We start from the raw sequence: 13,200 nt of genomic DNA on the forward strand, positions 1-13,200 counted from the left end.
CAGCACTTTGGGAGGCCGAGGCGGGTGGATCACGAGGTCAAGAGATCGAGACCATCCTGGTCAACATGGTGAAACCCCGTCTCTACTAAAAATACAAAACATTAGCTGGGCATGGTGGCACGTGCCTGTAATCCCAGCTACTCAGGAGGCTGAGGCAGGAGAATTGCCTGAACCCAGGAGGCGGAGGTTGCGGTGAGCCGAGATCGCGCCATTGCACTCCAGCCTGGGTAACAAGAGCGAAACTCCGTCTCAAAAAAAAAAAAAAAAAAAAAAAGAAAAGTGTCGTGGTTATAATATTAAGGAAGATGCCTATAAAATAAGAGCGTATAAAAGTCTTCACTAAAATGGTAAAGTGCTCATTTCCAACTGGTAAAATATTGAAGCTTTTTCTTTTCATCGTTGCTAGACAGTGATTTATTTAAATTTCATTATTTTATTGCCATTAAGAGTGTTATTATTTTAGACGAACGAACGGAAGTCAAACCGCGCAACCCCTGACTTCAGCTGGATAGCCTTGCGAGTGGCCACGGTGGCGCGCGGAGCTTTCTGGGAATTGTAGTCCATAGGCTTTCTTGCGCATGCGCCATGGTCCTGGACGCGCTCTGCGAGCGACATTGTTTGGGATGCTGAGGTGAGTCTCGCCTCGACCGCGCCGCCCTTGGAGGCGTAGCCTTGAGTGGGGGTGTAGGGTGTGCAGCTTTGACCCAGCCCTGCGGACTGGAGTAGGAGGAGTTTGGTGACCAATGATAGGGCCTCGTGGGTGGGGTAGGTTGGGGGCGTTCAGAGGCCCGCCCTACCTGGGATGGGAGGGGGAGAGCTTGGGCTTGGTTTGGGGAGCAGCCCTGGTTTTGACAAAACTGTGCATCTTCACCTTTCTTGACAGCGACTTGCCCTGGGCATCCTCGGGTCGAAGCTTAGGATCAGTCTTGGGAAGTGCATCTCTGAATGAGGTTAGGGGGTCGCTGGCTCAGGGTTTGGAAGTAATGGCTGGGGCTGTGGGTCCCTGAATGGGATGAGGGGTTTGCCTAAGCAGTTTATCTCTGGGTATGGAGGATGGCTTGGGCTTTTCTCACTTAGTTTGGTGGGGGCGATTCTGGCTCAGCGTCCCTAGCTTCTTGGAGGAAGAAATGTCTTGGATCTGAACTCTGGGTTTTGTCAGCTCTGACTTTAGTGGGGCATTTCTGACTTCAGGGCGGAGGTTCTGTCTTCTGGCAATAAAGAAACAGCTCAGATTGTAGTAAGTGTGGAGTCTAATGTCACCGAATATATTTTGAAAAGAACTGCCCCAAATTATTAACTCCATTCTCACCTCACATGCTGTGAACCAGCGAGCAGGGACTTTGAGGATTATAAAGCACATGAGCAAATGTAAGTTGTTAAATTGCAGTCAACAAATTTGAAGTTTGAATGCTCTCTGTATATTTGATAAAGTTAGAGAATTAGTATTAATTATTTTAGGTGTAATAGCAGGATTTATTACATTTCTGATTGTGTTTCTGGGCAATTGCATTTCCAGATTCAGCTGCACTAATTTGTGCTGTATTAATGAGTTGAACACTCTTTATTAGGCTTTGTTAGAGCCCATAATAAGAAGTGATTAGCCGGGCGCGGTGGCTCACACCTGTAATCCCAGCACTTTGGGAGGCTGAGGCGGGTGGATCACGAGGTCAAGAGATCGAGACCATCCTGGTCAACATGGTGAAACCCTGTCTCTACTAAAAATACAAAAAAAATTAGCTGGGCATGGTGGCGCGTGCCTGTAATCCCAGTTACTCAGGAGGCTGAGGCAGGAGAATTGCCTGAACCCAGGAGGCGGAGGTTGCGGTGAGCCAAGATCGCGCCATTGCACTCCAGCCTGGGTAACAAGAATGAAACTCTGTCTCAAAAAAAAAAAAAAAAAAAAAAGTGATTAATGATGTCTCTTACAGATAGGAAAGGAGTCCAAGGATTTACCAAATTCAAAGTGTAGCCCACAGACCAGTGCCAGTCAGAGAACTAAATGATATTGGCCTGTGACCAGATAATTTGAGAACTTGAGTGTTGATGTTAAAAAATTTGTCTTATTGATTAAAATAATAATAATTGGGCTTTAATTTGCATACCTTCTTAATTTCCTTTTTCTAGTCATTTCTTTTTACTGTATCTTACCAAAATATCAGTCTGTGACAAATTGAAAGTAATAGTAATAAAAAACTAGTCCTTTATCACAGATAGTGTGAGAAGCACTATCTGAGAAGGCAGAGACGCGGTTTTGGGCTTTTATTTTTTAATCTTTGGAGTTTCCACAGTGCCTAAAGTGGCAGTTTTTTGCAGTAAGTTTCTCCACAAAGGCCAGAAGCAACTGGGTTTACAGGGTTTATCAGATGGAATCCCAATAAAAAATAAACAGCACACTCAAATTGGATAATTTGAGAAGAGCTTAATAAAGGGACAATCTATAAAGTTGTAGGCAGCCTGTGGTAATCAACAAAGGATATTGCAATATTTCAGAGCTAGTGATAGCAGGGTAACTTTCTGCCTTTAGGATTGAAGGGCTAAGGGAGGAGGCAGTCACTAAAACCTGAAGAAAGAGTTATGAGATGACAGCTGCCTGATGGAGGCCATGACCTTTGGTCAGTGGATATGGAACATAACCATTCTATAGCAACCTCTAGAGAAAAACCTGGGGGAGTGAGTATTCTGACTTCACTCTTGTCCCTTCTCTGGATCTCTTGCTGGCTTTCTTCATTGGCTGAGCCCAACTGGAAGCTAATTGGCAAGGGAATCCACTGATATAAGCAGAACAGAAAGGGGCTTTAGTATATATGAAGTGGCAATCTTAGAAGGTCTCTGTCTACCTACTTCAGTCTACCTGCTCAGTATACTGTGAGCATTTCCAGACCAGAGGATATGTCTTATATGTCATAGGTGTGTCATCAATATTTGCAAAAGCAGGGAATAGAATGGGTGCTGGAGAGAGAGTTTTGGAAGCCAAGAGTCGAGATGTAGGTGTTTAAAAATTTGTTTTATTGATTAACATAGTAGTAAAAATTGGGATTTAATTTGTATGTCTTGGCTAACTGCAAGTTCTTCAGATTACAGGCTCTGGCCATATAAGATCAAGTCTTGCATGCAAAAGTGGAAACAGCAGAAAGTCCCTGTCATCCTGAGATTGCTTTTTTTTTTTTTTTTTTTTTTGAGACAAAGTCTCTCTTTGTCACCCAGGCTGGAGTGCAGTGGCACAATCACAGTTCACTGCAACTTCTGCCTCCCAGTTCAAGCAATTGTCCTGCCTCAGCCTCCTGAGTAGCTGGGATTACAGGCAGCCGCCAGCATGCCCAGCTAATTTTGTATTTTTAGTAGAGACAGGGTTTCACCATGTTAGCCAGTCTGGTCTTGAACTCCTGGCCTCAACTGATCAATCTGCCTCTGCCTCCCAAAGTGCTGGGATTATAGGCGTGAGCCACCATGCCCCGCCCTGAGATTGCTCTCTTAATCAGCAATTCTGAAGCTTCTTTTTCAGCATAATTCAGATGTAGATTATGTCAGTTCATTCAGAAGTCTGAGAAAACGAAAAGAATGTGCAGGTTTTGACCCAAAAGCTTGAAGAGAGAGATAGGAGTTACACAGTGGTCTGAAATTGAGGGACAGGGGTCAAATCAAGGGAAGTTTTGAGGAGGTGGGAGTTGAGTCTGTTCAGAGGGAGAAGAGAAGATATCTAGGGAGAGGATAAAGTGTGAGAAACTTGTGCAGATAAGCAAAGAACCAATGTTCATTCACAACTCGTTGAATCCATGATCTCATGGACTATTTCTTCTTTGCAGTTCTGCTTTTCCAGAATCCTGCCCTTTCCGAAAGGAAAACGTGATTAAATTACAGGTAAGCTAGGGGTTTCTCTCTCTTTAAACATACTGACCATTCTGAGGAACCAGACACTTCTGTTTTCTGAAAGGAAGTCAGCATTTTTTGAGTGACTGCTATGTATTAGGTACTTTATCTTGCTTATAATGACTATGCGAGGCAGGTGGTGTGACTCCGTTTATGGAAGCGAAGAAGCGTACACACAGATTTCAAGCTGTCTACTTTGGTGCTACTCCAAGTGTGGTTCATGTTCCAGTACCAGTGCACGAACTGCTTATCACTGCCCCATGAGGGAAAAAGACAGAATCAAGAGTAAGCTCAGAAACTTTTATAGCAATTTGGTATTGCCACAACATCTGAGTGCATGGGTGGCACATACAAGACCATATGCTAAATGTCACTGGTCTAGTTCAATAAGTAGCAAGATTTGAAAGGGTATGTATTGGTCAGAGTTCAATCTGGGCCTGTGTCCTGGGCCATATTTTATAATTTGATTAATATTGTCCTTTGGGAATCCCTGATCCAATAGGATTAGTGTCCTTACAAGAAGAGACTCAACAGAGCTTGCTCTCATTCTCCCTTTACCATGTAAGGACACAGTCAGAGGGCAGCTGTCTACAAACCAGGAGAAGAAACCTGAGTGAAACCTATCTTCATGGTACTTGATCTTAGACTTTCCAACCTCCAGAACTGTGAGAAATAAGTTTCTTTTGTTTACTCTAACCCAGACTATGATATTTTATTAAGGCAGCCCAAACAGACTAAGACCAGTCATTTGTGTGGATGATTGACATGGCATGTGGTGGATGTTTTAGGAAAGGGTGACATTCAAGGATGTGGCTGTTGTCTTCACCAAGGAAGAGCTGGCACTATTGGATAAAACCCAGATAAACCTGTATCAAGATGTGATGCTGGAAAACTTCAGGAACCTCATCTCAGTGGGTGAGTAACTGAGCATCAGACCACTGGACCTGTTTTCTCAAACCATCATTTCGAACCAGAGAGAGTATTCCAGTTAGATCACAAAGAGAAACTTTGGCCACTGGAGAGAAAACTCCTAAGAAATGCATGTACAGGTTAGAACCCTGCAGTTAATGAGCTTTTACAGATCAGTGTGAGGATGTGGCCCCCTGTGACAGGTTGGTGAGGGAGCTCTTCCTAAATCTCACACTCTTGGCTGTGGGCATTCAATGCAGGTAGTAAGCCCTCCCTCCCCTCTTCACACAATTAGGCTCTCATTCTTTCCTCATATTTCTCAGAATGAGACTGATAAAATTCACACACCACCAAGAGCCTTGATCTATTGGTTGCTTCTGGAAAAAAGTGTTTTTATCCAGTGTTTGGAATGAACCAGTGTTAAAGGAACCAAGGGAGAATTTTGGGGTTTTGTTGGCAGTTATAATAGCCAACACTTACTGGTATGTAGTAAGTGTAATCTAAGTGTTGGCTTCTTTGATTACTTTTTGATAAATATCTAACCTCATGTTCATTTCAGAGGTTCATATACAGTTATGTGTTACCTAAGTTTAATTTGTGAGATAGTGATATGGTTTGGCTGTTTCCCTACCCAAGTCTCGTCTTGAATTGTAGCTCCTGTAATTCCCACATGTTGTGGGAGGGGCCTGTTAAGAGGTAACTGAATCATGGTGGGGGGTGTTTCTTGCGTTGTTCTCATGATAATGAATAAGCTTCATAAGATCTGATGGTTTTATTAAATGGGTGTTCCCCTGCACAAGCTTTCTCTTTGCCTGCTGTCATGTAAAACATCCCTTTGCTCTTCCTTCACCTTCTGCCATGATTGTGAGGCCTCCCCAGCCATATGGAATTGTGAGTCAATTAAAGCTCTTTCTTTTGGCCGGGCGTGGTGGCTCACGCCTATAATCCCAGCACTTTGGGAGGCCGAGGTGGGGGGATCACGAGGTCAAGAGATAGAGACCATCCTGGTCAACATGGTGAAACCCCGTCTCTACTAAAAATACAAAAATTCAGCTGGGCATGGTGGCGTGTGCCTGTAATCCCAGCTACTCAGGAGGCTGAGACAGGAGAATTGCCTGAACCCAGGAGGCAGAGGTTGCGGTGAGCCGAGATCGCGCCATTGCACTCCAGCCTGGGTAGCAAGAGCGAAACTCCGTCCAAAATAAATAAATAAATAAATAAATAAAGCTCTTTCCTTTATAAATTACCCAGTCTCAGGTATGTCTTTATTATCAACATGAGAACGGACTAATACAGATAGTTGCTGTTATTATCTCCCTTTTATGGATATATATTAGTCAGTCTTTAAACTGCTGATAATGACATACCCAAGACTGGGCAATTTACAAAAGACAGAGGTTTATTGGACTTAACACTTCTATGTGGCTGGGCAGGCCTCACAATCATAGTGGAAGGTGAAAGGCATGTCTTATATGGTGGCAGACAAGAGAAGAGAGCTTGTACAGGGAAATGCCCCTTTTTAAAACTATCAGATCTCATGAGATTCATTCACTATCATTAGAACAACACAGGAAAGACCCAGCCCCATAATTCAATCATCTCCCACCAGGTTCTTCGTATGACACATGGGAATTGTGGGAATTACAATTCAAGATGAGATCTGAGTGGGAACACAGCCAAACCATATCATTCTGCCCCTGGCCCCTCCCAAATCTTATGTCCTCACATTTCAAAACCAATCATGCCTCCCCACAGTTTCCCAAAGTCTTATTTCAGCATTAACTCAGGAGTCTACAGTCCAGTGTCTCATGTGAGATAAGCCAAGTCTCTTCCATCTATGAGCCTGTAAAATGAAAAGCAAATTAATTACTCCCTAGACACAGTGCAGGTACAGGTATTGATCGACTTACGACCTGTGCAACTTACGACCATTCGACTTTACGACCACAATCGCTAGCCACGACTGTTCCCCGTCTAGCAGTGCAAACGTTGCCCAGCTGGGCGTACGACAGTGCAGACCAGCTTCCGGCAGCACTACCATCTCTGCGTGCATATAGCCTACTCAACTTATGACCAAATCGCATTACGACCAGTCTGTTGGAACCAACCGTGGTCGTAAGTCAAGCACTAGCTGTATAGGCATTGTGTAAATACAGCTGTACCAAATGGGAGAAATTAGCCAAAATGAAGGGGCTACAGGCCTCATGCAAGTCTGAAATCCAGCAGGGCAGTCAAATCTTAAAGCCCAGAAATGATCTCCTTTGACTCCATGTCTCACTACCTGGTCACACTGATGCAAGAGATGGGCTCCCATGGTCTTAGGCAGCTCCGCCCCTCTGGCTCTGCACAGTGTAGCCTCCCTTTCAGCTGCTTTTATGGGCTGGTGTTGAGTTTCTGTGGCCTTTCCAGGCACACATTGCAAGCTGTCAGTGGATCTGGCATTCTGGGGTCTGAAGGATGGTGGCCGTCTTCTCATATCTCCACTAGGCAGTGTCCCAGTAGGGACTCTATGTCGGAGCTCCAACACATGGGAATTATGGGACACGACACGTGGGAATTATGGGAGTTACAATTCAAGATGAGATTTGGATGAGGACATAGCTAAACCATATCAATGGATGAAACAACTAGTCACAGAATTAATAACATGGCAATGATAACACAGCTTATAAGAAGAACTAAGATTTGACCCTTCCTAATCTGGCCCTAGGTCCTGTGTTTTTAATAAATAACCTCAGGAAACCAAAGTGTAAACTGAAGACACAGGGCTTTTTGCATAAATGTGCATATCCCTTCAATTGTTTCTCAAACTGCAGGATAAAACCCTCTTGATAAATCCTGAAATCATATTACTGTCATAACTAGCAATTTTTAAAAAGCAAAAGAGATTAATAGAACAGAAAACAAAATAATTTATCAAAGTGCATTGCACATATTATGTAAGTATTAGCTGATAAAACTTCTGTTTTAGTGAGCAATCTGTGTTGATATCTGTGCCTATGCATACTGAATCACAGTGGAAATGCTGCTTTTATTGTGGGTTATCATAAAAACAGCTGGTAAACCACTGCTTTAAGCCCATTCTGGGCAGCTCATAGTCTCCCTTTCCCTGATACTGTCTTATAAACTAAAGTCACTTTCAATAAAACAACCCAGAAAGGACCTTGAACCAGAAGCAGTATCCAGTGGGGCTTGACCATGATGTTCATGCCATTTTGAAACCCATCTCAAGGTCCCAAGAATATGATCATCCTCGTCTGCCTCAGCCCCCTGTTTGTTACATCATAGTCTTGCTTCCCTGGGTATCAGGCCATTGATAGTGCCACAGTATCTGTTCCCCATTCTCATAGTCATGGCTGTTTGAGATTTTGCAATATATTAAAAGGGCAAAACTTAAGAAAATGGATTGTAGGATCTCAGTGTTCTCTATCTTTTCATGAAGACAAAGAACCTCGGGGAAAATAAAAAGGATGTCTCTTAAACCTTGCTTCAGAGGTTTACATATGCATCCCCACACAACGCTGATGCCATATTTCACAATGCTTATCCACATTTCAATCCCCATTGCCTTTTCGTCCCTATCCCCTTTTGGCTCACCATGTACAGCTGTGCAGGTTGTACACAAACATATATTATAGTCTTCCCTATGACAGTGATATGGAGGAAGGGAAGTTATCAGGAGTAGGATTTGTTGTTGTTTCTGAAACCTCTTATGACCCTTTGTGTCCCTCTCTCTGCCCAACATATAACAAACACTCCATCAATATGTATTCTTCATGTACACACATATGCTACATAAAATGGGAGCCTTTCCCATACTTTTTGTATCAAGATGATTAAAGGCCTTTTATCAACTTCTCTTATAGCATGGAGGTGAATTTCTTCCTTTATAAATTCTTCCTAAGATTTCCATTTTTTCTTTTTTGCAGTGTGAGGGTAGAAAGGTCTTGCTCTGTCACCCAGGCTGGAGTGCAGCGGCACAATCTTGGCTCACTGCAGCCTCTGCCTCCCAGGATTAAGCAGTCCTCCAACCTTAGATTTCCAAGTAGCTGGGATCATAGGCATGCACCGCCACACTGAGCCAATTTTTAATTTTTTTTTTGTAGAGATGAGATCTCACTATATTGCCCAGCCTGGTCTTGATCTCTTGGGTTTGAGTAATCCTCCCACCTCAGCCTCTCAAATTGTTAGTATTACAGGCAGGAGCCACTGCACCTGGCCAAGATCTCTCTTAATTTCCCTCCAAAATTAATTTCTAATTAGCAGCTCACAGGTTAGAATTACTGTGGCTCTAATTGTTTCACATGTCAATAGAAGCCAGGGACGACTTCCCACCCCATCATATTTCATTTTCTCAAAACCTCTGGGCAGATGATTGACTTGTTCTCTTAGCCAAATTCTCTTTCTTCTCATAGGAGATAGGATTGAAAACAATATTTTGAATCTTCAGGAAAAGGGGTTGAGTTACCTTTCACAAGAAGTACTTCATTGCTGGCAGATTTGGAAACAAAGGATCTGGGATTTAACTGTGAGTCAAGATTATATCATGAATCTTCAAGAAGAGTGTTCCCCATATTTAGAAGGAGATGTTTCCCTCTGTGAAGAATGGGCAGGCATGTCTCTTCAGATTTCTGAAAATGAAAACTATGTAGTAAATGCCATTATCAAAAATCAAGATATCACAGCATGGCAAGGCCTGACACAGGTCCTTACCCCAGAATCGTGGAGGAAAGCCAACATAATGACCAAGCCCCTGAACTCTCAGGGAAGATATAAGGGAATTTATATGGAAGAGAAACTATATAGAAGTGTTTGGCATGATGACAACCTCAATTGGACCTCACATGACCATGATGAGTCCCACGAATGTAAAGGAGAAGACCCTGGTAGACACCCCAACTGTGGGAAGAACTTGGGTATGAAACCAACAGTTGAACAACATAATGCATCCCATGCAATACGACAGCCTTTCACATGTAATAACTGTGGGGCGACCTTTGCAGATGATATAGATCCTCGTGTCCATCACAGCGCTCACCTAGGAGGAAAATGTTATACGTGTGGCCAGTATGGAAAGAACTTTCATCAGAGCCAATATCTTATTGTTCATTGTAAAACCCACTCAGGTGAGACTCCCTGTGACTATCACAAATTGCCTACGGGCTGCAAACAAAGCTCAGACCTTCCCAGATATCAGAAAGTCCCCTTAGGAGACAAACCCTACAAATGTAAAGAATGTGGCAAGGGCTTCAGGCGCAACTCCTCCCTTCACAACCATCATCGAGTCCACACAGGGGAGATGCCCTACAAATGTGACGTATGTGGGAAGGGGTTTGGATTTAGGTCACTTCTTTGTATTCATCAGGGAGTACACACAGGGAAAAAGCCCTATAAATGTGAAGAGTGTGGGAAGGGCTTTGATCAGAGCTCTAACCTTCTTGTCCATCAGAGAGTCCACACTGGAGAAAAACCCTACAAATGCAGTGAGTGTGGCAAGTGCTTTAGTTCAAGTTCCGTTCTTCAAGTCCACTGGAGGTTGCACACAGGGGAGAAACCTTATAGGTGTGGTGAATGTGGAAAGGGCTTCAGCCAAAGTACACACCTTCACATTCACCAGAGAGTCCACACAGGGGAGAAACCATACAAATGCAATGTGTGTGGAAAGGATTTTGCATATAGCTCTGTTCTTCATACTCATCAGAGAGTTCACACTGGAGAAAAACCATATAAATGTGCAGTGTGTGGAAAGTGCTTTAGTTACAGCTCGTATTTTCACTTACATCAAAGAGATCACACCAGAGAGAAACCATATAAATGTGATGAGTGTGGTAAAGGCTTCAGTCGGAATTCAGATCTTCATGTTCATCTCAGAGTCCACACAGGAGAAAGGCCCTATAAGTGTAAGGCATGTGGTAAGGGCTTCAGTCGTAATTCCTACCTCCTTGCCCATCAGAGAGTGCATATAGATAAGATACAGTATGCACATTGTGAGCGCAGCAAGGACCTTCTGACTCCTCAAAGACTACATGAGCAGAGAGAAACATTATAAATGTAGTAAGTCAGAGTTCAATTAGGAAAACAGAAGCCAAACTGTATTCCAGATGATAGAGGCTTACTCAGCATTTGGGATGGCTCAGGGAGCAAAAGACAGGGACACTACCATCGATGACGTGAACCTGCAGCACTGGAGTGTGCCAGGCAACGACTGTGGATTTCAAGAACTGTGAAGCTCCCGTCAACTACTGTATGCTGCAATGGCAAAGTAGGTGACTCTTGACAAATGGGTAATTTTGTGGTCATGGTTGTAGTTAGAGGTCAAATTTCCATTAAAGGATATGTCCAGGAAGGAAATTGATGATTACGATGAGGTCTTCAGTTCAGCCAAAGTCTTTAGATTTTTTTAGTCTCCACTAGAAAGATACTCTCAGTATGGAGAACATTCAAAAGTGTGCTCAGAAATGAAACCCATGCTCTTAGTATGAAAGAACATTAGTCCATACTCAGGTTTTCCATGAGATTCTCTACACAGGTGAGAAGCTCTATAGAAGTGGCATTTGAAGTGTATGGACAGAGGCAGTGCTGTGTTTATCACACTGGTTCCTTTTTCTTGCAAATAAGAAGACCCTATTTCCCAGTAATGCTTACAGTTAAGAGTGTGCCCATGTGATTGAGTTTTAGCCAGTGGAGTGTGAGCAAAAGTGATATAAGCCAGTTTCAGGTCTAGCCTTCACAAACATCCTCAGGCTTCTCTATCCCTGCCAAGGTGACCTTGGAGGCTGCTTATTCCAGACTGTGTTGATAGAAGGTCACCATCTGATCTGTGTTGGACATCTTTTTAGAGTAAGAAATAAAAATTCATTGTGTCTCACCACTGAGATTTTTGGTGGTTTATTTGTTACTGCAGCATTACCCAGGCTATCCTGACTAACATGGAGGGATTTTATATCAATATGTTTCATTGTCATTGGAGTCCACATAAGGAAGTAACATTATAATTCAGAGTTCAAAACTTTTAGGTCGTTAAGGCTTGATGTGGCAGTGCAACCATCTAAAATGGAATGGATGGGACTTCTTCAGTGGTAACCTTCATTTATTGGTGTGTACACCAAAGAGAAATGTTCCAGATGATATGCCTGTGGTAAAACTTTACTGAAAAGTGCAATCCACAGATGTAAGAAATCTCATGCAATAGAGAAGCTCTATAATGTGGGATGCTGGAATAAGTTTATCTGTTCACACCTTAAATGTGATTAAAAATTAACTAGAATAGGCATCCTGCAGTTAGTCTTAATAAAATTTATTGAATAAACTAGCATTTACTGAAGTGAGCAACAAGTTAAAAAACCAACAGTGTTCATTACAGACTGATGCAGCCTTCTTCTCAGCAGACCTGTATAATAATGGGTTTTTAGAGTGTTCCCTTTCTGTCAGTTTCCTCCCAAAATTGTCATTTAACTGGGAATAATAGATGAATTTGGGAAGAGATCTCTTTGCATTCTTTTTTCTTTTTTCTTTTTTTAGAAACAGGATTTTGCTCTGTCCCAGGTGACTGGAGTGCAGTGGCCTGATCATGGCTTGCCGTAGCCCTGAACTGAGTAGCTGGGACTACAGGCATACACCACCATGCTCAGCTAATTTTTTTTAATTACTTGTAGAGATAGGGTCTTACTTTGTTGCACAGCCTCGTCTCAAACTTCTGGCTTCAAGCAATCCCCCTGCCTAGCTTCCCAACGTGCTGGGATTACAGGTGTGGGCCACTGCACTCAGCCCACAATGTCTTTCTTTTTCCTTCAAAAATAATGTCCTTTTTTGTTTTAATTGACTTATACTTTATTTGGATCAAGTTTTATTCCGAGTTTTTCTTGCATTACATTTTCCTGGTAGTTATAGTTTGTATACAGAACAGCCATTCAAGTGCAAATAAAAGCACCCCTGAAGTGTCATTTTCTTACTGATCAGGTCAATAATAGTGAAATATTTTTAAAATTCCATGTCAGTAGAAATGGGGACTTGAGCGTTCTTATATAAGTTGATGGGGAAAAAACAGGTACAAAGTTGCTGGAGAGGAGCTTGTCTATATGTATCAGATGTACAATGTGCATTGTCTTTGAGCCAATGATCTTGCTTCCCAGAATGTATTTTTAGGATGTAATTTCATGAGTCAGAAAATATGGTTTCAGAAAGGAATATGTTCTAAGAATTTTGCAATAATAAAACTGTAAACAACCTGAAGGTTCATGTGTAAGAGACTAAGTGACCTTGGCTGGGAAGCATTGCTTTAGAGATACAGAGATCAGAGATCAGATAACTTTAATAAGTCAGTATGTGCAATGGTACAAGTATTTTAAACATTCCAGGAAAGGGGATATTTCAATTCATGGCATATATTTTGGGGGAAAAGGCTCCCAAATACTATTGGCTCAG

General features: G+C 42.5%; 1 protein-coding gene across 1 annotated transcript; it reads left to right on the forward strand.

Annotated features, from left to right (window-relative positions):
- The first annotated feature begins 563 nt into the window (after window positions 1–563).
- Window positions 564–11,651, forward strand: ZNF285 (zinc finger protein 285). The gene is made up of 4 exons (XM_032262734.1): window positions 564–631; window positions 3,804–3,858; window positions 4,656–4,782; window positions 9,192–11,651. The coding sequence occupies exons 1-4, from the start codon at window positions 579–581 to the stop codon at window positions 10,823–10,825; spliced, it is 1,869 nt and encodes a 622-aa protein (XP_032118625.1). The 5' UTR covers window positions 564–578; the 3' UTR covers window positions 10,826–11,651.
- Window positions 11,652–13,200: the final 1,549 nt, after the last annotated feature.

Source organism: Sapajus apella, unplaced genomic scaffold (assembly GCF_009761245.1).
Source record: "Sapajus apella isolate SASKATOON/1434 unplaced genomic scaffold, GSC_monkey_1.0 scaffold130, whole genome shotgun sequence".
NCBI lineage: Eukaryota > Metazoa > Chordata > Mammalia > Primates > Cebidae > Sapajus > Sapajus apella.

Excerpts from the sequence above, each read along its gene's own strand:
- ZNF285 (XM_032262734.1), top strand. The coding sequence starts at position 579 with ATGCGCCATGGTCCTGGACGCGCTCTGCGAGCGACATTGTTTGGGATG. Across the intron at positions 632-3,803 it reads ACATTGTTTGGGATGCTGAG|TTCTGCTTTTCCAGAATCCT; the intron begins GTGAGTCTCGCC and ends TCTTCTTTGCAG. Across the intron at positions 3,859-4,655 it reads AAAACGTGATTAAATTACAG|GAAAGGGTGACATTCAAGGA; the intron begins GTAAGCTAGGGG and ends TGGATGTTTTAG.